Below are 27893 nucleotides of genomic sequence, written 5' to 3'. Positions count from 1 at the left end.
ACTTCTTCATATTATGAATCACAAATGTCTCCTATCTTCTTCCCCTTCCCGCACTTGCTCTTTCCTTCTCTCTCACTCTCACTCTTCCTCACTCTCTCTCTGCCTCACTCTCTCTCTTGCTTTCTCTCTGTGTCTCTCCCCCTACCCCCCTCATTCTCTCCCTCACTCTCTCTCTCTGGCTCTCTCTTTCCCTTTCCTCTCCCTTTCCTCCTCCCTCCTTTCCCTCTCCCTTCCAATCTCACCTTGGAGAGAGTACAATTTGATTCAAAGCAATAAGCATTTATTAAGTCAGCTTTCAGGTTTCTCCATGAGGATGTAAGCTCCTTAAGGCCAGGAGCTGCTCTGCTTGTCTCTGCACATTTGGTGCTTAATAAATATTCATTGATTATGATCCCTCTGTATGAGAGCAGCTGTGTGCTAGGGAGACCAAAAAACCACCATCTCCTCTACCCTCAAGGAACTTCCTTCCATTTTGGAAACTAAGTATTGTCCCAGGAAATAAACCTCAAGTATACAGAAAAATTAATAGAATGTCAAGACTCTATTTGGGTCAGTGCAAAAATGCCCTCTTTTCTCCTCATTTAAGTGTAATTATCTGATTTATTTTGTGGAAATTAGAAATGGAAAATGGCAGTAGAGCTCTGAGCAGAAATGGGGAAGGGGCTGGGCTAAGTTGGGGACAGACAACCTATTTCCATCCCATGGTAACTCTGCCAGTGGCAGCTCCTGTTTTGTAAAAGAAAGCCTTGGACCTTCAGAGGGAAGTATGCAAACATGCCCAGCTTTTACAAGGGCACTGGCAAATATGACCTTACCTTCAAAGAGAACTGATAGATGGGGTTGATTTTCCGGAGGTCGTTAACAACAAAGTACAAAAGAGCCGCCCTGCCTGCCACCGGTCTGTAACAGTCCCTGGCTTCATTAATTTTGGCTTCATTTTCTTTGCCTTCATCCACCTGGGTTGGCATACATTTAAAAAACAAATTTGATTACTCTTGGTGCCTCCTGTTATGATCTGAATGAGGAAGTGACATGTCTGAAATGAGAGCTCAGGATGAACATCAAATATGTGGACTAGGGATGGAGTCCAGAGGTTGGAGCATCTTGAAAATGGATGGCTTCATATTTCTAAGCATTCATTGCTGTTTTGTTGTTGTTTAAACTGAATAGTGAGAGAGACTGGAGGGGAGAAGTGGTGAGAGATGGCGAGGACAGTATAGGACAGAGAAAAAAAAGAGGGTTTTAGGGCCAAAGGCAACAGGTACAAATGGGATACTCCACAGAGCCCTGGTTTCCTATTCTGTAAAATGAAGGGGCTTGCATTAGATAACTAATTCTAGCTTTAGAAAATAATAAAAATTGGGGCGGCTAGGTGGTGCAATGGATAGAGCACTGGCCCTGGAGTCAGGAGGACCTGAGCTCAAATCTAGGCTCAGACATTTAATAATGACCTAGCTCTGTGGCCTTGGGCAAGCCACTTAACCCCACTGCCTTGCAAAAAAAACCTAAAAAAACCTAATAAAAATAATATCTATTTTCTCATTTTTATCCCCACAATAATCCCTGGGAGGTTATTATCTCCATTTTACAGTTGAAGAAACTGAGGCAAATAGAAGTTAAATGACTTGTCCAAATAATACATTTAGTAAGAGTTTAAGGCAGAATTTGATCTCAAGTCTTCTTGGCTTCAGATCCCACATTCTATTCATACCATAAAGCTATACATAAAACTGCCCTGTTGATCCATGAATTATCTTATAAGTTCTCATTTTAATTGTTTATGTTGTTGAATTGAGTTGTGGAAAACTTATGGAGAGATACACAAAGGGAGCAGGCATAGAGGGATGCACATGGTACTAAGAAGGGAAGGCACATGGTACTAAGACCAAATCCATTGGGAGAATTAAATTATAGAAAGGAAAGAAGCTTGATTTTGTTACTGTGGTGGTTTGCCATTTGCCTGGGGAATGGGGGAGGTAGATTAAAGAGGTCTCTGACTTGGCCAGTCTTGGCCTATAAAAGCTTCCTTGGACCCAGGAATGCCAATTAAAATGCCACTGGGTCAATTCCATGCCAACAACTTTATTGGCCAACAAGGTATTCTAGCCTGACCAAGGTCAACAGTAAATGTGTTCAATAACCACACTAGGCTGAAGAGGAGGGGGGGGAAAGCTTTTATATCAATCCTGATTATCTCTTCCAGATTCATAGGCCAAAGGCCCAGAGAGTTTTATTTAGATTATGCCCTGGGGTTAGCCTCAGAACTACCATAAAAGAAAAGCTAACTCATTCATTTCTATTTGAGTAATTGAACATTTGTTTCTTTTCTTTAGGACCAGATTTTGATCAAAGACATAATATTTTTCCAAGCCCTTCCCCTCCCCTGGCCCAGTGTCTTTTCTACAGATCTGCCTAATCCTGGGGGTACAGAGAGGGAACATGGTGCTCTATAATAGAGAGGGATGTCTGGACCCTCCCAGAGGCAGGACAATGGAAGATGATAACTGGAGGGGCGGGCGACGTGGGAGCTGTCCTCTGGATCGGATGGGAAGGGCTGTCACTTGTGAGAGGGGTTAGCCTTGTTCTCTGGGTCCCCTAGGGCAGCGGGTCCAGGAGCCCTGGGAAGATGCTGGTTTAGGCTTTTATGTAGGAAAGAGTCTCTGACAATCATTGCTGTCCGGCAATGGAATGAGCTGCTCTGGCCAGTCAGCTGGATGTCCCTCCCGGCAGCTCTCTGAAGTTGCAGGAAGGGAAGGGGCATGTCCGGGGTTTCATGGAGAGTCAGTATCAGAAGTGGGTTTGAAAACCACCCTCTGTGTCTGTCTGTCTCTCCCTTTTAGACACCAAAGCCCAGAGGGAGGGTGGCTATGTCCACACAAACATCAGTGTGCATCCTGTGAAATCAATACTCAAGATGAAAATGCTGATATTCTCATCTGGAATACTGAATTCAAACACACGTGTATGTCTCCCCATGCATGTGTGTGTGTGTGTGTGTGTGTGTGTGTGTGTGTATATATATATATATATATGAAACCATATTGAAATTTATTATATATATAATATGTGTATAAATTAAATTCACATATGTGCTATTTGAATTTAATATTCAGGATGACAATACTGCTCAGAAAATAATCAAATGTGGTAATCCTTGAAGTCTCTCTAAATATGTCTATTTGTCTTTATATATATATATATATATATATATATATATATATATATATATATATCCATTTGGCTCCTGTGTGTATATATTCATACGTGTTTATACACAATGATATTGAAAGGGATTGGACCTGTGCTTTCATCAGTGTAAGGAGTCTGGCAAGAAAACTCCCTCGTCCGATACAAGTCAGCCCTTTGTACAGGATGCCGATCCTAGAACGTTGTCCTGGGAAGTAGGGATAATTACCTTCTAAGCTTGTACAGGCAGGCTCAAACCCGGGCCTTCTGGGTTCTGTGGCTCCTCTCTATCGTCTATGAAACACTATCTGATGGTGGAGAGATGGTAACTAGAGATAGCTCAAGAGACAGAGGAGTGAGCACTTACTGTGTGGTGACTGTGTTCAGATACAAATGCTCACCCTCCCCACCCCCACCAAGAGCATCTCTTACCTTCCTCTAAAGGGAAGTCAATACACAAAGGGGAGAGGAAAAGGGGAGAGAGCTCCATACTGGCAGGAGCATAGCTAGAGAGGCTGCTAGCAAGATGGCAAAGATGTCCAAAGAGCCAGTTGGGATAGGAATGAAGAGAGCAAGGCTTGGGCATCTCACAAAATGGCACAGATGCCATCTCTTATGACATAGAGACCTATAGAGTCTCATTGCCCAAATATTCTACCTATAAATGTCTGGCAGCTTGGCAGACTGGAGAGAAGATAGGATTACAAGTCAGGAAGTTCTGAGTTCAAGTCTCACCTCTGGTAGTCCATCTTGGCTATATGACATTTAACCTCTGGGTCCCAAGCCAAGAGTCTAACACTCAGAGAAGAAGTTGGTCTGCTTTGGCAGAGGGAATTCCCTACCCTGATGAAATTATTGGGCCATTCCAATATAGATAAATACCTGGAGGACAAAACCAGTTTCCAAAGCAATCTGAAACATTTTAAGGAATGGATTATCCAAATCTGTCAGCTTCTGTTTGATACAGAACAAGCTCACATATGGGGTCCTGACATATACACATTTTAGCTGCCCTCTGCTTACCCCCCAGAGGGTAATCCCAGGGGTCAGATGAGCCTGGCCTCAATCATGAGATGGACCTCCCACAGGTCCTAGTGAACTCTAAAGGCCCCTTCAGGGTCTACATCTCTGCTGCCTTAGGTGTGGCCTAGTAAAACTCAGCCCCTCAGTGGGTCATCAGTTTACAGCTCTTGGGCAAAAATCACAGAGGGTTTGTGATGGACGTTGGAGGAAGATGAAACTCTGTCAATGAAAGATTGCAGCATCCATGGACGATGGATGCCATATGCATTTATTTTCTCTTTAAAGTCAAAGCATTTCTACTCATTGGAAGCAGACTCTGGAATCTGAGGACCCATGATCAAATCCCCCTTCTGGTGCTTGCTTCTCTGTACCTCAGTTTCCTCTTGTGCAGCATTAAGGGGCTGGCCTCAGTGGCCTCTGGAGCCCCTGCAGCTCTGGGTTTGTCTATGGAAGACCCTATCTGGAAGCCTACCTTGACCTCTATTTCTGCTGCAGTGGACTTGGTGGTTTCCAGTTTTTCCACCAGCTCTGTGTCATCCAGAAAGCTCCCCTCTGCTGTGGACAGATGGAGGAGGAGATCGTCTTCTAGGTGCTTCAGCTCGATCTTAAAGTCATTTTGCTGCTTTGTCAGAACCGACTAACAAAATTCAGAAAGAAGAAAGGGAAAAAAAAAGTTGAAGGTCTGTCCTGCTCCTTGGAGAGGCAGGTCACAGCTATTTGGGTCAATGGGTGACTTGATGAGGTTGCCTGTGTGACCTGGGTTCAGCCATCTATCTAGGACACAGTCTCATCAGTCATGCTGATCACCACTAAGACCCCCTGTGACTCCCAATCTGTGATCTTAGGGTCTTCTAGGGTTCCTTCTAGGTTCAGCTTTCTTGACACCCTGGTACTTAAATAAATTGCTGTGGTTAACTTTTCTTTTTTTCTTTTCTTACCTTGAGTTTTTCCAGATCCGGTCTTTCCACACTAACCACATCTGCCAACAATTGGGCTTCCAGACCATCTTCGGTGACGGTGAAGTTGAGCAGGGTGGTCTGAGCCTGCAGCTCAGGTTTATAGTGAGGATTGGCCAACTTGGTGTGCAAAAGGAGCCGGAAGCTTGGGTGGAACTCACATTCTCTGTCCCCAATTCTGATGAACCTAAGGGGGTGGTTGAACATGGATACAGGGACTCTGAGGAAGCACAAACCTGGTCTTCGACTTTGACCCTCCACCCTATTTATGGCTTGCAGGCAGACACTCAAGAATGCTTTATAACCCTCGTTGGACAGATTTACCCCCTCCTCCTCCATTACTCCTAATCACCAGGTTCAAGAGTCCCAGAGATGGTGCCAGAGCACTGGCCCAGAGATAGGAAGCCCTGAGTTCAAATCCTACTTCATATACTATCTGTGTAACCCTGAGAAAATCACTTAATCTCCACTATCTCAATTTCCTCCTCTGTAAAATGGGACTGTTGTGGATTTAACTCCTAAGTTCCCTTCAGGTTTGAATCTATGAACCTATGCGGCATGTCAGTTCCTTTGCAATGGGTTGTTTCATATCTCTCTTTGTGACCTCAGGATTCAGGACAGTTCTCAGTACATGGTATGTACCCAAGAAATATTTGTTGACTGACTTAATGAAGACAGCAAATATTTTATCTTAAAAATTAAGGCTCATACTCTCAAAATTCTCTCCAGCCCCTATTAACTTGTCAAAAGACCTATGTTTCAATTGGCACAGAGAGGCAATTTTGTCTACTGTATTTTAGGAAGGCCCTTGACAAGTTACAGTGCCCAGAATAGGTCAGTCAGGACAGTAAAGGGTCATGAGTCTTAGTCCTTTTGAAAGAACTGAGGAGGTTTATCCTAATGAACTGAAGACTCATGGGGGATAGTTATCTTCATTTGTGTGAGAGCAAATCAGTCAAAGAAAGAGACATAGATTCATTCTGCCCCAAAGGGCAGAACCAGTAATGATGGGTAGAAGTGGCAAAGAGGTTTAGGTTTGATGTCAGAACAAATTTACCAAGCATGAGACCATTTCAAAATAGAATGGGCTTCCTCCTGAAGATGTAGGGAGGTCCCCAATCACTGGAAATATTCAAGACAAGGTTGGATAACTCATCATTTGGGTGGGCTGTAGATAGCATGCCAAAGGAAAATGGGCTTCTTCCCAAAGATATGGGGAGTTCCCTATTGCTGGAGGTATTCAAACCAAGTCTATATGATCAACTATTGGGTAGGCTGTAGATAATCCCTTTTTTTTTCTGGTGTGGGTTGGACTAGACCAGGTTACTTGGGTTCCTTTTCAACTCTGAGATTTTCCCATTCTCTGAATGAGGCCCCACCTCCCAGAGAGTGAAAAGCAAAAACAAAGAGAACATTTCCAGGAGGTCTCAGTCAGAGAGAGGAAGTTCTTTCTTTACCCTTCAGACAAACCCAGCAACATCTCTCCTGAAATAGAGTCTGTGATAGAGGAGGTAGAAAGGGCAGTCTGTCCTATGAGGGGTAAGCTAATATCAAGGGTCCAATGCTACACGAATGAAATAAGGAGGAGGTCTGGCTATAAATTGACATTTTAAGCCTTTCTCTGAAATACTACTTCATAGTTTTGTGATTTTTAAAAAAAAATTTCCTAGAGATAATCAATTATTCATGATTGGTATGTTTATGGTCTATGAAAGACAAAAAATGTATAATGACTCAGTGGGTTTTATCATTGATGCTAGGTTAATTTTTTGTTAATTGCCAGGCCGGGAAAATTAAATGGACCTCAAATGCTCTCTTGTGATTTGAAGGATCTAAGCAACAACTGTATTAACCAGAGGGGTGGGAAAAGGATAACAGAACCACTGTGCTATTTCTGTGAAAGCCATGGATGCAAAGGATATGATGTCAAGGATGGAGGGAGCAGGCAATGGGCTCCGAGGTTAGACAAAGACAAGGGAAAACTGAGAAGCAAAAGAAAGTAGGAACATGGGGGACTGGTCAGGTCCATTTCTGAGGACAAGAGACACCTCTTTGGTTGTCTAGGAATGAGTAGGAAAGTATTTTTGTCATCTCTGGGACAAATAGCATGGTGGGTTAGCTTGTTAGATCATATTGTTAATGCGATCAAAGTCATACATTCTCTGCCCAGAGACCTAAGATCTGGGCAGAGAATGTGGTGAGACACAATAGGAAAAATGCTTCATCAGGAGTCAGAGACCTGAGATCAAATTCCAATTCTGCCATTTACTACAAGTAAAGGCTTGAGTCAATTACTTCGCTTCTTCCTCTTCTATAAAATGAAGGGCCAGGACAAGAAGCTCAATGACCTCTGAAGTAATTTCTAACTCTAAAGCTATAATCAATCTAGTCAATTGAGTGATTAGGAAGCATGGGTCCTAGCAGGTAGTGATATCTCTAAGGTAACCTCTAGTTGGGAGTGATTGGACTGGAACTAGCACCCAAGGTTCCTGACTCCTGTCTTTCCACAATACCAGGCTACTTGTGACCTTGATGTTGTTTTTTTGACCTTACTTTTAACTTTTATTTATTAGTCTTGTAGTTTGTCCAATATAGTCTAACTGGTAACTATACAAGATGCATCATCAAGTCAAGTCATAAATATTGCTTAAGTACCTAATGAGCTTGACCTTGGCATGAAGACAGATCTCTAGTGCAGCGGAGCCCTCTGTTTCACCCATTTGGGAATGGCTCTTGTTCTTTCCATCAGGCCAAAATCAACCTCATGACAATGTCCACCTTCTGCTCCTGGCTCTGCTTTAGTGGTCAAACAAAATGAAGCTAATCCCCTCTCACCTGGATCTCTGCAGATCCTCAAAGATGCTCATCTCTTCTCCCTTGAGTCTTCTATTTTCTAGGCCTACACACCCCTAGTTCTCTCTACAAGTATCACAAAAATGGAAGGAGGAACTCTTCACTGTCTTGGCTGCATCAGCTTGTCTCTATCCTTCCTAAAACATGGCACCCAGGAGGGAACACATTACTGTGAAGCCATCAACTCCTTGCAGGTTGTGATCCTGATAATATGGAAGTAAATGTAGTTTTTAAAGCATAGGTTTATCCATCAGCTCTACTGACTCCACACATTTCAGGACTAAGTCCATATTCCAGTGTTGGCATCTAAAGTCTAATCGAATGTCTATTTGGCTCCATCCTGATCTTCTCCATAGTCTTCTTGCTCAAGGGACTTCTCCCCTGGTCCTAGTGGGCGGAACTAGAAGCAATAGGTGGGAGGTTTAGAGGTAGATGAGACAATACAGAATCTCTGAGTTCCAAGAGGTCTCAAAGCTTCTGTACTTTGGTCACCTGACTCTGGACAAAAGTCCTCTCTACAATCTACCCAATAGTCATTAGGCTTTGGAAGAAAGACCTTCGGTGGGGTTGGCTCATTTCACTTGGATATGTCTCTCACTGGTAGAAAGTTTTCCTCAATAATCTGACTCACTTTTCTTCACTGCCTCCCCAATTGCTTCTCCTAGGCCTGCCCTCTTGTGTCTGCAAAAAGAGCCCCACAAACAGTCAAGGCACGTTCTCATCTTCTCTCATGACAGTAACCTGGGACCCTTCCCCATCCTGACTGCCTTCTCATTTTTCATTGTTTATCTGAAAATATGGCCCGAGAATGGAAACCCAGACCCTAGCTGAAGTTGGAGCAGGGTCAAGATCACCAGAACTGTCACCTCCCTAGTCTTGGCACCAGGATTCTCTTCATAAAAACCAAGATTCCAAAGCATTCTTGGCAGTCAAATCATACTGTAGGCTTATTGTCAGGAAAAACATTTCCCATCATAAAAACTATTCCAGCATGGAATGAGTTGTCTTAGAGAGGAAGCTGGTTCTACATGGTTAGAAGTCTTCATGAAGATACTGGATGATGACTCCTTTCCAACCTCCTAATTTTTTCAGTTAGGAAACTGAGGTCCAGAGAGGATTAAAGTACTCTTCCTCCACCTGTTAAGGTCTCAGCTTCCTCATCTGTAGAAAACAGCCCTCATATATCTCTCCAATAACCAGATTTGAGGAGGGAATCCCCTGGAGCTAGAGAGGTTGGGATTCAATGACTTCCAGCATGGTATAACAGATGAGGTACTGGACTCTGAGACTTGAAAACATGGGTTTGAGTCACATCACAGACACTAGCTAATCCAGCCACTGACCTGTAAGACTAAGTTTCTTCATCAGTAAAATGAGATGGTTGGACCCAATGGCCTCTAGGGTGTCTTCAAGTTCCAAATCTATGAGTCTAGGGCCTTATGAATCTAGTCTATGAATCTCAGTCTATTGAAGCTCAATAGGAAACAGCAGTTTGTTACAGTGGATATAGCTTTGGACCTGGAGTCCAGAAGACCTGGGCTTGAATTTTGTTTCAGAAACTTCCTCTGTAACCTTGGGCAAGCCACGATCTCTCTAAAGATTGGTTTCCATTCTGGGGCCATATTTTCAGATAAACAATGAAAAATGAGAAGGCAGTTAGGATGGGGAAGGGTCGCAAGTTACTGTCATGAGAGGAGATGAGAACGGGCCTTGACTGTTTGAGGGGCTCTTTTTGCAGACACAAGAGGGCAGGCCTAGGAGAAGCAGTTGTGGAGGCAGTGAAGAAAAGTGAGTCAGATTATTGAGGAAAACTTTCTACCAGTGAGAGACATATCCAAGTTGGCCTTGGTCTCATTTTCTGATGGAAAGTATGGTGCAGCCTGCCACTGCTTTTTGGTATATAGAAAATTCAATAAAACTCTCCCACTAGGGATGGGGGAGCTACCTCTCCTCCCAAACACACATGTTCTCACACACAAAACTCATACAAGAAACTTTTCAATGGACCTCTAAAAGCCTTACGGCCAACCCTGCTGTTCCAAATTAAAGGGGTCTCAATTGGACTAGTGACCTCCAGCCGCTAGGGAGGGATGGCAGCAGAATGGATGTGGACAAGGGAAACAGAGGTGAGGAGCTGTTACTTAGCAACCTCAGCAGGAGAGGACTTGGTCAAACCCAACCTGAGAAGAAAGGTTTTGGCAGAAAACTACCCAGTTGGTGGGGGAATCAGGGGCAGGAAGCAAAGTCCTGAATAGAAAGGAACCCACTGTTTTGCTGTTCCAAATAGGTAAGAATCAATATGTTCCTCCTCATGACAGAAATAGCTCTTCACTAGGGGAAAGGAAACACACACACATATAAACATACATATACACATACACAAGTGTGTTTCTCAGGTGCTTTTGTGTAGAAAACAAAGTCAAATCTTACAAAAAAAACCAAATTCACATCTCAATTGATCATTTTTCCTTTCACGTTAGAGAAATTCATCAAAAAAACAATGGTAAAAAAACACCATTATCATTTTGTGCCTTCCAAACAACACTGGGAGAGTCCAACTACAATCATTGTCATTCTACAGATGAGGAAGTGACTTGCCAAGAATCACACTCCTGGTAAGGTTTGGACCTGGCATTTGAACTCAAGTCTTCTGTCAGATCAGTGCTCTTGGGTTAGAGCACTGTGTTTAAACTCATAGGATTCCTAGCTCATATCATGCTTACTGAACATGTGAGTGTGCATTTTTAATTTTGTCAGAAGGCAGGAATGACTGGAGGAGAAACATCAATAAGGCCAGAAAGATAAGTTGGGGTCAAGTTATGAAGAACTATAAATGCCAAACCATAGAGTTTATATTTGGAATTTATTGAACAGAGGGCATGACATGGTTGCACCTGTGCTTTAGGAAAATCACTCCAGTGATGTAGAGAAAGGAATGGTGAGAGCATAGAAGCAGAGGCCCACTAGGATGCCATGGCAACAGAAGAAGGAAGACTCAGGAAGGAATGGGGATTGTAATTTCTGAGTAGAGAAAAGGGGACCCTGGCATCGAGGTAGAGACAGAAATAACAATGAAATAGGATGCTATGAAGCTTGATAAGTAGGATGAATTTTAAGAAAAAAAACCGAAAAACTTTTAGGAATGAGCACACAACAAAAAATACAGAATCCAAAGAGTGTAAACCAGGACCATATGAGAGCCTAGAACAAAGTAAGTACCTTATAATGATGGTAGTGGTGAGATTCACTTGATGGTTTGTATAATGGTTGCTATGACTGTTGGATTGGTTGCTGTGGTGGTGGGGATTGTGTTGATAGTGATTTCAATGATAATTATTAGGTTGTTGTTGTTACAGCAGTAATGGTTGTTATGGTGGTTGCATTGGTTGTGTGGGGGTTGTGTTGATGGTGGTTACTGGTTGTTGTGGTGGTGGTGGTCATTGTGTTGGTAGTGGTTGTTTTGGCTGTTGTTGGTTTGGTTCTTGTGGTGGTTGTGTTGGTAGTGGTTGTTTATTTTGTGTTTTCTCTGAGATAGATTCACAGAAACTGAATGTGTCTATGAGAAGACAGCCATCCTTGTTTGACCTTGGGCAAATCATTTCACTGCTATATGCCTTGGTTTCCTTATCTTTAAAAAGGGGGATAATGATAGTACCTATCTCTCAGGATTGTGGTGAGGATCAAATTAGACATTACATTAGATACTGTGATTAAATATTATCACTCACAACAACCTGCTTTAACCAGTCCCAAGACAACTTGCTAGAGTCCTTTACCCAAGAAATTATTTTGCATACATTTCAAATTTAATTTTCTGTGAACTTGGTTTCCCTCCACAGAATATAAGCTTCTCAAGGACAGGGACTATTTGACTTTTGTCTTTGCAAACTCAGGGGCTAGCACAGCTCCCCAGGAAACATTTCATCTTTGCTTTTTGTGTTCAGGTGACCTTCTGTACAACCTGTCCATTGAAGGGGAGGATAAAGAAAAGTTCGTAACTCCCCGGAATTACACAGGAGAGCCTTGAACATAATTCCACAAAAAGGAAATTGAGATGATCATGGTCAAAAACTACTGTCCCCATTAGTGCTGTCAGTGATTCCTTTGAAGTACGTGCTAATGTTAATGAGGTTGTTAAAAGGTACATTGACCACAAGGGAAAAACTAGTTTTTGAAACCTAAGAAGTTCCAAATTTAATTTTCAACTGGATTCCCAGGGATTCTAGAATAAGGTATAACTGGCAAGGCAGCAACAACAGGTATGTTGAAATTTGAGAGCAGGGATGGGGACTGTAGAAAGAATTCGACAAACGAATCCAATGAGATGGTAGAGGTTCAAAGCTTGATAGAATATCTGGCAATTAGTGGCCATATATAAACATTTACTGCCTTCCCCCTCAAACTCTCAGCTTGGCTTTTGGCTCCAGTCTACCATTCTAGACTGATTTTACATCACTTCCCTTCCCACTTGCTTTTGCCTGAATTCAGTATCTTCTGAGTCTTTATTCAGGCATATCTGGAATGGCCTCACCCAGAACACACTCTCTCTCTTTACCCCAGAGTCTCTGGATCCCTGGCTTCATTCACAGCTCAGCTATTTAGCCACTTCCTTCTCGAAGCCTGCTTCTCCAAATTTTCTTAGGACTCTTGCCTCATGAAATTCTTCTCTTTTGATAGATTGCAATTCTTTCATTATTTCCCACTGGCCAGGAAAATAAAAGATTCTTGAGGGAAGGGATGATGTACCTTTGGAATTTATTGAACAGAGGGCATGACATGGTCGCACCTGTGCTTCAGGAAAATCACTCCAGTGATGTAGAGAAAGGAATGGTGAGAGACGTTTAGGAATGAGCACACAACAAAAAAATACAGAATCAGAAGAGTGTAAACTAGGCCCATATGAGAGCCTAGAACAAAGTAAGTATAATGGTTGCTATGACTGTTGTTGGATTGGTTGCTGTGGTGGTGGGGATTGTGTTGATGGTAGTTTCAATGATAATTATTAGGTTGTTGTTGTTAACAGCAGTAATGGTTGTTGGATTGGTTGTGTGGGGGTGTGTTGACGGTGGTTGTAATGGTGGTTACTGATTGTTGTTGCTGTAGTTAACACAGTCTTGGGTTGTTGCATGGGACTCTTCTACTGAGTGAAGAAACAACTTTTTGTTTTGTAAAGTAACTTCTTCAAGTCCTTGTGTGTGAAAGCTAGCAAATTTGCTTTGGAAAGAGGACACATTGATAAATCTTCCCCACCATGTTTTCTGTCGATTGACACCATAAAATATATTTTACTTCGAATTAGGATTGTCTGAAGCTCAGTGGATTTAATTATTTGTAATTACCCCGTTGTTGTCGGACTGTAGCTGCTTTATGACAGTGGTATCTACTGTGTGGGTCAGGTCCCACTGTATATCTTTTCAAATACAGAATTAATGTACTATTGATGAAACCATTACCAGAACCAAATGAAAGTCTGGGCTGATGGATTGGTCCTCGGGGAGCTGTCAGACATGAAAGGAGTAATTAGTATTCATTACTCCATACTCCTCAACATTCCAATTATTCATGAACTTTAACTTTTGGACTGTGCCTGTATCTATCTTTCCCGACTTGTGTTATTAGGAAGAAAAAACAAATGTCAGCTATCGAAAAAACAACCACCAGTAACCGAAACATAAAAAGGAGAAAAACAAGAGGAAAACAAAACTCCATTTAGACACAGTCCCATTGAAATTTATGATTTTGGAGGGGGACAAATCATCAGCTGCAAATCTCTAAGTGGCAGAGACTAAGAACAACAATTGCTTGTTGGGGGTAGCAGATTTATACCCCCCACAAGAGAAATAGACGGTCAACCTTCCATTTAGCAAAGGTCTGAGAGAAGCGAGCAATTTGATTGCAAGCAATAAAATAAATAAGAGAAGTTTATTAAACACCAGCTGTATGTGCTAGGTACCTGATACCATAAGAGAAGAGAAATAATCCCTGCCCTCAAAGAGTTTTCACTTAATTGGAGGAATCAATATATAGAAGATGGAAAGTATATTTGTTTGCTTTTCCTCCTGGATGGACCAAATTCACTTTTATATCTCTTACTTTGTGCTTTTGAACATGCCTAAAGAGCTATATTTAAAGTCACAGACTGTGTTCAAATTTCACCTCTGTCATTTACTACCTATATGATTTTGAGCAAATAAATCCTCTTCTTTGAATCTCTGCTTTCTCATCTGTAAAATGGGGGATTTGGACTCAATATCCTACCATCTGGGCTACCTTGTCAACTTGACACTCAAAGGTTTACAAGCTGGATTGGGGGGGGGGGGTGGAACTACTCTTAAATTTCAACATACCTGAGTAGCATGGGTCTATAGCCTACAACTCTTGCTCATGGGCCCCCATCAGTGAACTTACCTTTAATAGTTATGGGTTAGTAGACACAATGAATACCAGACAAATACAAAGGCACTTGTATCTCTGTCTCTAATCATAACCCCAAATGAGACTGTGACTCCCTGGACTACTTTTGCTCTAGCAGATTTCTCATGCTGACAATACCTCCAATGCATGGTCTCTTCTGATTGATGGGCTCTTTGCTAGAATTTCCATCTGAGGAAAGACCCACACCAGCAACTCTTACTCCAATCCCAGCCCAGCCCATAACTCATTGAACTACTTCTTGACTTTGCCCCATACAAAGTCTTCCTTGTCTGCTTTCAGCTCCCTGTTATTTACTGCCTTTCTTGATTAGAGGGCAGAGACTGTCTTTCTTTTTGCTTGTATTTGTATTCCCAGAACTTAAAATACTGCCTGGTCCATAGAGGAGGTGCTTAACATTCTTTTTGATGGTTTGTTTTGCAAGGCAGTATCACACAACTAGGTAATTATTAAGTGTGTCAGGATGGATTTGAACTCAGGTCCTCCTAACTCCAGGACTGGTGCTCTATCCACTGTGCTGCCTAGCTGCCCCTGCTTAGCATATTCTTGATCTCTCATCTTATCTATTATTTATCTATCTAAAGATAACATAATTAGAACGTTGGCTATCAAACATTCCCATCATAAGCCTGGGGTATACTCTTTCACAAAAATGCACAGAATCTGGGGAAAGATGGGCACAACTTCATATAGGAAGGATACACCTGACCAAGACAATTCACTCCTCCAGGATCACTGAGGTCCATGTTTTTTTCTCTTCTCATCATGCCCTCAGGCTACTGTCTCCTGTTGATCTTTGGAAAGATCCTAGAATAATCTTAGTTCTATCTCAATTATTCATACCCCTGGGAGCCAAAAACCAAAGAAATCAGAGAAAAGAAGAGAATGTGATGTCACTGTCCTACAGTGGCAATATGAGGCTGAAGTCAAAAGGGATGAACTAGTAAGTAGATACTACTACTTCCCATCTTTGGAATGGGTCCATCAGAGCTTCCCCAAATAAGCATCCCCTTTTGGGGGCACTACATACTATAAAAATATATTCTTAATACATCAGCAGTGGTTGCAATTATGTTTTTTTGCAGGATTTGTCAGATGGCTTATTAAGCTATTCTAAATTTATGTCTGAGTGCATGCTGGTTTATTAAACAATTATAACTTGTCAGTCACCATAACAGATTGACTTTATGCATAGTACCTTTCACAATAAATAATTTACTATGCAGTCTTAAAACAGAAGTGGTTACACTTTGTAAACCAATTAATGGGGCTATGCTTAAGTAAGATTATATCTACTGATGCTGACTGCATATTGGAGAGACCCGAAGAAGACAGATACCTTGGGGGTGGGGGTGGGGGTGCCAAATATACTTAGATGAGAAATAAGGGGTAAAGGAGGGGAAAAGAAAGGGAAGAAAGGAATGAAATAATGAGCCCCATTTCCTATATATTTCAAGTAGTACTGATTCTCTAGTGGTATGCAAGGGGAGAGGGTGATAGGAGAAAATGAATATAGAACTTGTAATCAGAGGCCTTGCGTTCAGATTTTGTATTTGCTGCTGACTGTGGGACCTTGAGTAACTCCTCCCACTTACAAATATCTGGAGGACTTTGGGCCAATTCCTTCATGTTTCTGAGCCTGGTCCTTCATCTCTGTAAAGTGGAGGATTTGGACTAGAAGACCCTAGGTTCTTCCACTGCTTAATCTATGATCTCTCTTGGTCCAGAAGGTGAGATCAATTCTAAAGTCCTTTTCAGCTCCACATTTAGGTTTTCTTTGATACAAGACCTAGAAAATCAATCACTATTTGTCCATAAAGAGAATGTTCTAGGGAGTGCTTGGCGCTCAAGGGAGCTATTGGGCATGAGAGTAGAATGACCCTATGAGAAATAACTTCCTCCATTTGAGGGGTTTTCCATTCTCTTGTCTCTACATAAATCCACAAATGGGGCAATCTACATATGACTTCTCAGAGTGTCCCAGAATCTCCCCCCATGAGATATTTTCTAAATCATTTAAGGGGCAGCTTGGAGGCATAGCGGCCAGAGCACTGGGCTTGGAGTTAAAAGACTCATCTTCAAATTTGGCCTCAGATACTTACTGAGTCACTTAATCTTGTTTGGGGCAGCTAGGTGGTGTAATGAATAAAACATTGGTCCTGGAGTCAGGAGGACCTGAATTCAAATGTGACCTCAGACACTTGATACTTACTAGCTATGAGACTTTGGGCAAGATACTTAACCCTATTGCCCCACAAAAAAAAAATCAAGTAAGAATCATTTAGACTTCATATATTTTCATCTTTTCCAGTATTTCAAAAGTAGAGGAGAGCTTGTTTTGGTCTCTGGGCCCCATCATGGCATAACTTTGGGAATTTTCAGGGCCATAAAACTCAAGTGGTTGTCTAAGGCCCAAACCCAGACAACATGATTGCAATTTAGAATATCTGAGGAATCCAAGGATACTCACTTCCCTCGCTTAATTGTGTTCCTCCCAAGCAGTGGATCAAGGACCGGATCGATTGTTTCGTCCAGGTTTTCGATGAGTGTGACGTCTCCAAAAGCCAAAGCATTTTCAATGGCATTCAGGAACCTGGGGATGCAGTAAGAATTGAAACTATGGACTGGGAAGGATCATACTTCAATATAATGAAAAACTCAATCTATATCCCATCCTGCATTAAATGAGACATCTATAATAGAACAGCATCTATAACAAACTGAGAAAAAGCTAAACTTTCATTATAGGAGACCTTGCTTTGGGTATGGGTATGCCCTCTACTCAGCAAGTCCATCCTCGTTCCAACACTTTCAGAGTGGTTACCATCTCCAAAATTATTGTTCTGTGACCATACTAGGGCTACCTCTCTATTGCCAGATCCCCATTTGAAGCTCTTTTAACTTGCTTAATTTCATTGGCACAGTCTTGGTAGACCCATGTGGTATCACACTTGGGTAGAAGATACAAAGATGTTGCATGTTGGCCTGACAATTATTTTTTTTAGGTTTCTGCAAGGCAAATGGGGTTAAGTGGCTTGCCCAAGGCCACACAGCTAGGTAATTATTAAGTGTCTGAGACCGGATTTGAACCCAGGTACTCCTGACTCCAAGGTCGGTGCTTTATCCACTACACCACCTAGCCACCCCATTGACAATTATTTTAATTAAATTTTATTTTTTTCGATTAACAAACATTTCTCCAACCTAATGGTAGGGAAAGAAAAATAAGACCCGATAAAAAATGTTCATAATCAAGGGGCGGCTAGGTGGTACAGTGGAGTCAGGAGAACCGGAGTTCAAATCTAGCCTCAGATACTTAACAATTACCTGCTCTATGACCTTGGGCAAGTCACTCAACCTTATTGCTTTACAACCCCCCCCCAAATTTCATAATCATGAAGAACAAATCCTCACAGTGACTATGGCAAAATGTGTGCTTTTTTCTTCATGTTAGGTAGTTAGGTAAACATTAATGGAAACACTCAAGTCAGGTTCCGTTTCTAAATGGTTAATGTACACAGCCTTCAACACTAGAACTGAAAGTATCTTCAGAAATCTATTGTTTGCTTATTCTAGTGCTAGGCCTATGATTGCCACTGTCCTATTGCAATGCTTCGAGCATTTTTCCATTCATTTGCCAGTGGGCTCACTCTTACCACTGCCCAGGTGGAAACTCCTTTCTAGTTTAGCAGATCATCCCCAAGAACTGCCAAGTTGGAAAAAGGCATTAATCTAAGTTCAGGAGAGATCTTGAACTATTTTAGGAGGTCACTTTAATTAAGATACATTTTAATGGAATGAAGGATTCAATATATCAATAACAATTTATTATCAAAAGGAGAATTTTCCTTAGGAAGGATTGGCTGGAATAGCCCTTTGTCTTGGTTCCTCAGGGGCCAAAATGCCAAATCATAAGATTAGGTAGATGGGAGGCATCTAAAACTCCTTAAAGCTTGGTGATCCCACAAATTCTTTCTTTAAATAAAATGTTTATTGATATCTCCATTGTAGCTTAGGTCCAGAGGGTCATCTGGGACATACGAAAGCCTTTCCAGATTATATAGAGAGCCATCCTCAAAAGCATGAAGCCTTGGGCTAACAGGTATTCTGGGAGTTCCCCCTTCAGGTCCTTAACCAGCATGGCTAAGTGGGTGCTCTACTGGGTAACTGAGGTGCCTCTGGGCCAGGATTGGGTCATGTTTTTTAGGTTTTTTTTTTCTTTTTGCAAGGCAAACAGGGTTAAGTGGCTTGCCCAAGGCCACACAGCTAGGTGATTATTAAGTGTCTGAGGGTGGATTTGAACTCAGGGACTCCTGACTCCAGGGCGGATTCTCTATCCACCGTGCCACCTAGCTGCCCCACTACCTGTGATTTTTATGGAGTGAACTTCCTCTACCCTTGCAGGTCAAGAAATTCTGCCACTTCTTGGCTTATTTAGATTGTTGAATGGATGATACCATGGGTCTATGAAAGTATTGAAAAAGTGTATCTTATTGAGTCATATGGAATATATTCTACTGGATTATATAATATAATGTATGTGGAAGACTATATATATATGGAATATCATCTACTAGATTCTTGTATGTTCATTTTACATATATATATGTATATGTATATGTATATGTATATATATATATATGTATATATACACTCCATATTCACATACATACATAGAATTTCCTAGAGCTCCATGAGAATGTGACTTGTTCAGGGTCACACAGCCAAAATGTGTCAGAAGCACCAGATCCTTGAGGTTCTTGGGCCAGTTCTCTGTCCACATTGCCAAAAGAATACTCATTAATACCTGGGATGCTGCTCTATTTCAAAGTTGCCGGTATTTCTAACAAACAAAAAGGTCTTAGAAATTCAGAGGAGCCCCTCTCAAAGGCAGGCTCTTGAGTTTCCAACTTCACATACCCTTTCTGTCCAAGACGGAGGATTCTAAGGTCAGCCCCATATTTGTTCTTAATCCATTTAATGCCCTGCTGCTGTGGATCAATCATCAGGGGCCAGCGTTCAGCATGAGTGAGGATGGTGGCGTTTTCAGTGGACATTCGATCACTGGGCAGCCCCTCGTTGTTCCAAGCAGCCACAGTGGCATCATCTGTCAACATGGTGATTAGGTCCAGGTCTGCTGTGACAGGGATGGGAACCTTAAAAACCAGAGCACATTAGAAAATGCTGCAACAAGTCAAGAAATCCAAGCCAAGAGAACATTACTGCAGAGGAAGGAAAGTCTGTTCATCCTGTGAACCACTCAGTACAATGGAATTAACTGTAACAAGGCAAACGGGGCATTGCATGAGGGTATAACATCACGGGCTGCAACAGTACCCGCATTCCTTCAGTGGTGTAGAAACAACAGAGTGGGTTGTTAAAACTGGAAGCTGCCAAATGCCAGTCGGGGCCCCTCCCTGTCTTCCTGCCTTAATGTGTAGTGACCTCTCAGCAGCAGCCTCGTACTGGTATGTAAGGCCCTACATCCCACTCCCCACCCCATTCTCTACCCAGACCAAGAACTAGTATAAGCCTCAAGATCAAAATTATGAAACTGTGGCTCCAAAGTATCCAAAAGTCAAGTGTAAAATCCAATAAACTTTTACCCAAGGCCTTTGTCAGCAGTTGCCACTTCCTGGATGATGTGAACTGGGATAATGGCTGCTACTTCCATGACACTAGCTCATCACTATCACCATCATCATTAGCACCATCTTTATCATTGTCATCATCATCATCATCATCATTACCATTACCATCATGATTCTCATCATCATTTTGCATTTTTAATTCATCACAGCTTAATAAATCACATCATGATTTAGGGACAGAAGAGACCTCAGAGATCATCTAGTCCAATCCCTCATCTGATAAATGAGGAAACTGAGGCACAGATGATATGTCGGGTGTGAATACATACACATTTTATATATATGTATATATGAAATCAAAGGACAGTTAGCACTTATATAGTATGTTAAGATTTGAAAAACACTTTACAAACGTGTCCTTTTGCCCTCACAATAATTCTAGGTTACAGGTACTATTATTGTTTCCTCATTAGATATAGAGAAACTGAGATAGAGAGTTTAAATGACTTGCCCAGGGTCACATGGCTAGCAAGTGTCTGGGACTGGGAGAAGAGGGATGTCTGCAGTTTGGCTCAGCCCCAGAGGGTACGCTTACTTTCAAAGTGGAAGGTTAGGCTGATTGAAAGGAAAGCTTTCCTAACAGTGGCATGGATGTTATTTCATGTAGTGAGCTCCCCTTACTGGAGGTGCTCAAACAAGCTTGAATGGGCATGGCTTGAGAATATGGTAGGATGATCCTTGTTCAGATACAGTTTAAATTGGAGTTTTCCTGAGGTCCCTTTCCAACAAAGAGTTGTGGCAACTCTGATATACTTCTCTTTAAGTCAACAGATAAGGGAGAGGAATAGGGAGGAAGACTAGAGGAAATATAGAGGGGGGGATCCTATATGGTCTGGTCTGATGTGCATGGAATCCTCCAGACTCAATACTGTGTAAAATAGGTCTTTGGGACCACTGAGAATGTTTTCACTCAGGTTCCTAATCTTGGTCTGAAATCAGAAATGATGAGCACCATCATGGTTTCACATGAAGAGATGGGATGTGCCCAATATTTGGAACAGAAATGTTGTAGCTCCCTCTTTGGAGGAGGAATGCCTCCTTCCACTTGTTTGTTACACTTGCTCCAAGCATTAAATTGAAATTGGACTCACATATATAGGGGGGAAAATGTCTTTTTTCTCCATTTAAGGCCTAAACTCAAATATTCCAAATCAGAAGTATCAGACATATTTTGTCCAATGAGGTAATACTCCCAAACCAGATGAAAATATATGACAAATATCTGACAAAATAAATAAAAATATAACAGATCATAGATAATGTCAATATGTGGTTTTCTAAGTCAGTATGAAGACTGCAGGGATTCTTATGTTTAGTTTAGTAGTCCCCCATTTCTATTTGATTTTGATACTACTGACCTAAATCATCATTTTTAAAAAAAAAAGTTATTACTATCAACTGCTTTTACCACCTTTCCTATATCCCCTCCCCCCTTCCAAATCATCATCTTTAAGTCTTCAACCACATTCAAAACAACAACGTTTGACCTTTGTGATTGAATCTCCATGTCTGGTCTAGAACAGCCATAAGCAAAGTAGATGGCCAACAGAAGGGAAATGGATGGTGAAAGACAGAAGTACAGAATATCACCACAATGGAAGAAAGGAAGACTACCTGGAATTCCAAGAAACACTGGAAGAGAGTATGAATTGTTGCAGAGAAAAGGAAAGTGACCCAGGAGAACCACAACCATAATGACCATGGTCATGAAAAAGAAGTGAAACCAGAAGAAAACCAAAGATTTTCTGTGTGTTCCTAATGTTTAGCACACATTGAAAGTGCTTAATAAATATTTGCTGGTTGATTGATGAGTAACTGGGTTTTGTTTTGGTTTTTTTTAGGTTTTTGCAAGGCAAACGGGGTTAAGTGACTTGCCCAAGGTCACACAGCTAAGGTCATTATCAAGTGTCTGAGACTGGATTTGAACCTAGATACTCCTGACTCCAGGGCCGGTGCTTTATCCACTACGCCACCTAGCCGCCCCGATTGATGAGTAATTGTAATAGTCAATCTTGGTTCCGTAGAACAGCAGCTGGGGGTATCATATTGCCCAGAGTCCTGAGTCTGGAGTTAAGAAGTAGGTTAAAATCTGGCCTCAGACACTTACTAGCTACATGACCCCAGGTTTCCATTTCTTCATCTATAAAATGAAAGGACTACATTTCATTATCTCTAAGATCCCTTATCTAAGTGGTAGAGTTGTTAGAGCATCAGATCTAGAGTCAATAAGACTCATCTTCCTGAGTTTGAATCCAGCCTTATACATTTACTAGTTTTATGACCTTGGACAAGTCACTTAATCCTGTTTGCCTCAGATTCCTCATCTGTAAAATGAAAAAAGATGGAATTTTCATTCTCTCTAAGGTCCTTTTCACTTCCAAATGCCAAACACCTTATCTTCTAGAATATGGCAAAACATGTTCATATCCATCCTTCAAACTCAAAGAATGTTTTAAGTCATTTGCAACTCATTCTTTTTCTTTAAAAATATTTTATTTACTTTATTAAATATTTCCCAATTAAAATGGTTGAAGAAATTGTGGTGTAAATATGATGGAATATTACTGTTGTGTAAGAAATCATGAGAAGACAGATTTCAGAAAAACCTGGAAAGACTTACACGAACTGATGCTGAATCAAGTCAGCCCAATTATTATACCCCTCAACAGCAACATTAATTAATGATCTGCTATGATAGACTAAGTTCTCCTTTGCAAAACAATTCTCAAATTCTTGCAATGGAAAATGCCATCCACATCCAGAGAACAAACTATGGAGCCTGCATGCAGATGAAAGCAGACTCTTCTCACTTTTTAAAATTTGCTGTATGTCTTTCTTTTTCATGTTTTTTTGCCATTTTTTTCTGATTCTTCTTTCCCAACATTACTATTGTGGAAATATGTTTAATATGTATAACCTATATCAGATTATTCACTGTCATAGGGAAGGAAGAAGGAAGGAAGGGAGAAAAATGTAGAACTCAAACAGCTAGGTGGCGCAGTGGCTAGAGCACTGGCTCTGAAGTCTGGAGGACCTAAGTTCAAATTCTGACCTCAGACACTTAAAAATTACCTAACTGTGTAACTATAGGCAAGTCACTGAAGCCCACTGCCTCGCAAAAAAAAATGTTGAAAACTATCTTTATGGTAATTGGAAAAATAATGTGAAAGTTTAATAAATAAATGTTTCCCAATTAAATTTAAAACATTTTTACCATTATCTTTTAAACACTTGAGTTCCAAATTTTCTCCTTTCCTTCTGCTTCTCCCATGCTCCTTGAGAAGGCAAGCAACATGATATTGTTTACACATATGAATTCATGTAAAATTTTTCAATTCTGAGCCTGTTTCCTCAAATGAAAAATGGAAATAAGTAATGTTGCAATAACTGACCTTGCAAGTTTTTTTAAAGGAAAACATTTTATCAACTTAAAAGCAGTAATGTGAGTTAATTATCTCTACCTCTTACGAAATTTCCTATATGTCTTTTTTTCTCTTAAAACCTTGGACCTTAAGGTAAGAGGAAATAATGGATATTGCTCTCATCACTATTCAGAACAAATGCTAAGGGCCTGAAAATCTTCAGCCTGCTTTAGATAATGGAGCCTTTGTTGAGGTTGGAGCTTCCACTCAACATGCTCACTTTGATACCAAAAAGAAGTTGCTAGATGTACCTTTTGTGACTTCAGGAAGGGAATCCATTTGCATCCAACCAGTTCTTGTCGGTAACGTTTTGTAAAATACCCAACATAAGACACAAAAGCAGCTGTCAAAAGGACGTCTCCACAGAGGGTCTTCTCTTGAGCCTCAAAAGAGGTAATGGACTGGCCCCAGCGGATCTTCTCAGACTGAAAGAAAAGTTGAGAGTTGTACTGGAGAGAGATGGGGTGGAAGCCAATCAAATTCTGAATTCTCCCTTCTCCAGGCTCCCTTCTTTGGCCACTGCCTTTTGTAGTATTTCAGCCCTTTCTTTGAAAAGGGTAATCTCTTGTTATCAACTCTCTCCTATTGTGCTTTCCAAGGCCAAAGGTCCCATTTCCTTTCATTTTCCATCATTCCTCTCAACAGTTTTCCCCTTCATAAGGACCCAGGACTTTGATTAAGGCTACAGGTAAGATAGACTGGTACTCTCTTTTCCATAGCAGGGCCACCATGTGAAGCATGAGAAATGATTATAAGACTTTCAACAGGGGCTAAGTTCACGAGAAGGAAAATGAGAAAATGAGAAAATGAGAAAGTGATACAGTGGCAAGCATCCTGGCCTTGGAGGCAAAATGCCTGGGTTCCAGGTCTAGCTTTGAACTTCCATGGGCCATTCCCTTCCCTTTTCTAGGTCTCTATTTTGTAATCTGCAAGATGAGTTGGACTATATGACCTCATAGTTCCCTAAGAAGAACAGGGAATCTTAATTCAAGAGGATAAGTTTGACCTCTGAGATATCACTGAGAGCTGGTAAGCTGAAATCTTAACTAAAATATTTCTGTAGATGGGCATAATTTATTCAAAAGAAAAGGTAAAGGTGGGGGATGGAGAATAACATTATCTGTTACGAAGGTATACTTCTACTATGAGAAAACCTAGGAATGAGAGTAGAGGTATTTGAGTGAAGGTCAAAGGAGGAAGAAACTGATAATTTGGTTGTTGGAGTACTGCCTGGACATTGGAGTGCCCAAGGGGTCTATACTGGGCTCTTTGCTATTTAGTAACTTTATCAATGACTGGGATTCAATGATACAGTGGTTGATCAAATCTGCAGAGGACAAAAAACTGGGAGGGAGAGTTAACTGTGTAGACGATAGAAGCAGGATTCCAAAGGATTTTGCCACACAAGAAACATTAGGACAAATTTAATAAGAGGAAATTCAAAAGGGATCAATTTACAAAAAAAATTCACCTTTGAGGTGCAAAGTAGAAGAAACGCTAGATAGAATTTTTAATCTAAAAATGTGGTGGATATTTTGGTGGAATTCATGATCAGTATGAGTCAGTTATATGAAGTGATGGTCAAAACAGACAACAAGATATTAGGTTGAATTCAGAGGGGCAAAGCTTCTAGGAATAAGGGGGCCCTCTGTCCTTTGCCCTGGTTTGTCCTCACCTGGAGCATTGGGCTGTAGTTTAAGGGAACTGTAGTTTAAGAAGGATATTTATAAAGAGAAATTGTCCAAAGTATGTGTGGGGCCATCACTAATCTGGAGAAAGGAAGACTTGGGAGGACGTGGTAGTTACCTTCAAGGGCTATCTTGTGGGAGAAGAGACATATTCGTTTTGTTTGCCCCTAGAGGACAGAATAAGGAGCAACTGGAGGAAGCTACAAAGATGTAAACTGAGGTTCAAGATCAGAAAAGCAAAACACATCCTAACAAAGGAGTTATCTTAAAATGTGAGTTTCTATTCCTTGGAGATTTTTGACCAGAAGCTGTATAATCCTTTATTAATCCTTTTAGGGGTTCCTTTCATCTGTTCCTTGATGTTATGAAATATGGACCATGACTCCATATTCTATCCAGAGAAATCACCTTATAGTCTAGGGGCTAGAGTGAAACCTGGGCTTGGAGCCAGGAAGACCTGAGATTTAACAGCTATTCCACTTCCCTCAGCCCTTATTTTCTCATGCTGAAATACGGATAAGAAAATTTATACACAGGATTGTGAGGGGAGGGGATTCTGGGGGGGGGGCTCAAATGAACCAATGAAGGCAAAAAATCTTAAAAGTACTAAAGAAGAACACTAATGATCATTCTATTCTTCCTATATTTATATTTAATGGACTATAGTGACATTTTATATAGATTGAGGTATGTTAGTGAACTTCCCCTTATATTTATGGGTTGATATATGTTTATGTGCACATATTATATAATAAAAATGCATACGTGTAATACAAACACTTCCTATTCATCCTGTATATAGCTGGTTTACTAGCTATGAGGCCCTGGTCAAGTCACTGAATCTCATTTGCCTCAATTTCCTCATCTGTAAAACAAATGGAAAGAAATGGCAAGTCAGTCTTGTATCTTTGCCAAGAAAATTCCAAGTGGGAATCACAAAGCTGGTCACGACTAAAATGACTGAACACATGGCAACCTTTATATTTGTTTGCATGCTGTCTTCATTATTAGATTTTAAGTTCCTTGAGGGTATGAACTGTCTTTTGATCTTTCTGTACTTAGCATAATGTCTGATACACAGTGAGTGCTTAATAAATTGATAGAGACAGAAATGATCCCAATACAAGTTAATGGCTGAGAAATAATTGAACAATTGCATCTCCCTCAATGACAACATTGATGATGATAATAATAGGCAATACAGTATAGTTGATTAAGAAACAACCCAAAACATTGACCTCTTAGAGCCAGGAAAAACTGGGTTCAGGTCCTGCCTCTTCCACAGTGACTTTGAGACTCCTAGTGAAGTCACCTCACCTCTTAGTGCCCCAGGTGACCTCCTAAAACTCTAAATTTCAGAAAAGGCACCAACTTGCATTGGGAGAGGGTTTCTATATGATAATAATAATCGTTGCTGTCATTGCTATTAATATTATTAGCTATTAGAGAACATCAGGTGACTGCTAATTCAGTGGTTTCCTGATGCAACTGCAGTTGGTGACAGCTGAAGCGTGATGGAGAAAGATAGTGCTCTGGTCCCTACTGCCCTCCCAAAGCAACCTTTGCTCCTGAGAGCATTTTTAGTGAGCATTCACTATTCAACCATCTGAAAAAAAAAAACTGGCCACTAACCCATTTATATTATGTTTTACAGGACAGTGTGGACAGTAGATTGATCATTAAACTCAAGAGTTGAAAAAACCAGGTTTGAATCTTACCTTGGATACTTAGTAGCCTTGTGGCCTTCGAAAATTCTTATTCATCAAAGATACCTGGATGAAGGTAGGGGTGGGGGTAATCTAGCTTGTTGAACCTGAACCCAATCAATCATTTACTAATGTGCCAGGAACTAGGGATACCTATAAGAAGCTCCCTGTCCTCAGGGAGCTTACATTCTAGTAAAACCTGAGAAATATGTATTTCTCTGATGAGGTACTAGAAGAGTTTTTAACTATTCAGCCTTGACCAAGTATTTAGCATCTCCAGGCCTCACTTTACTCATATATAAAATAGAAGATTGGAGTCTCTAATCTACCTTTGACTCTCATCTTCTCAAAGTCCATAAACTCACCAAAAGTATTTAACAAGAACTTGCTCTTGTAAAATTGTCCAGTGATTCCACACATATCTAGGCAGGTGAATTCTTACCACCTACACAAATACATTGGAATTAGAGTACCGGGAGTGAATATTGAACAAAAGCTTTTTCAGAGGAAGCCCCTCCCTTCTGGGGACCAAATTCACACATAATTTGACACTGAAAAATTTCAGATGATGCAGAATTCATCAGTCCCTTTCTTAAATCACGATCTGGAGCCAGGCAAACAACAAATCCATTAATTTGCAAGCAGGGTCTCTCATTAGTCCATTTTCCATCTCTGTTGTCTTTGGTTGGTGAATGGCAAATAATAAAGGGCACCCACCTCATTCTCCAAAACAGCTTTAACTCTGAAGATTTACTCAACGTGGAATGATGGTCCATTTCCATCTCCGATAATTCTGCAATCCCACCCAAGCCACATAAATCACCAGTGACTCCGGCTAACAAGGGTTTAGGAGTTGTAACATGAAGTGCGATAAATTTCCAGACAGTTAAAAATCACTATAATTTTATTCTAATGCATTATAGATTGCCTGTAATGTCATCCTGGCCGGGGTGACCCATTTCTAATTTTGAACAGC

The 27893-nt window shown here is 41.0% G+C and overlaps 1 protein-coding gene across 2 annotated transcripts in view; it reads right to left on the bottom strand.

Moving 5' to 3' along the window:
• Positions 1-27893, bottom strand: part of DNAH11 (dynein axonemal heavy chain 11) — a 309681-nt gene that overhangs the window by 41426 nt on the left and 240362 nt on the right. For both annotated transcript variants that reach the window (XM_074195450.1, XM_074195451.1), the window contains 6 exons: positions 23775-23948; positions 19371-19606; positions 16921-17043; positions 5148-5352; positions 4682-4846; positions 816-956 (listed from right to left, as the gene is read on the bottom strand). In XM_074195450.1, coding sequence (XP_074051551.1) covers positions 816-956; positions 4682-4846; positions 5148-5352; positions 16921-17043; positions 19371-19606; positions 23775-23948 — 1044 coding nt within the window. The remainder of the gene's footprint in view (positions 1-815; positions 957-4681; positions 4847-5147; positions 5353-16920; positions 17044-19370; positions 19607-23774; positions 23949-27893) is intronic.

This window comes from Macrotis lagotis, chromosome 7, assembly GCF_037893015.1.
Source record: "Macrotis lagotis isolate mMagLag1 chromosome 7, bilby.v1.9.chrom.fasta, whole genome shotgun sequence".
Lineage (NCBI taxonomy): Eukaryota > Metazoa > Chordata > Mammalia > Peramelemorphia > Peramelidae > Macrotis > Macrotis lagotis.
The sequence above is the reverse complement of the archived record's forward strand: the minus strand, read 5'-3'. Positions and strand labels throughout refer to the sequence as shown.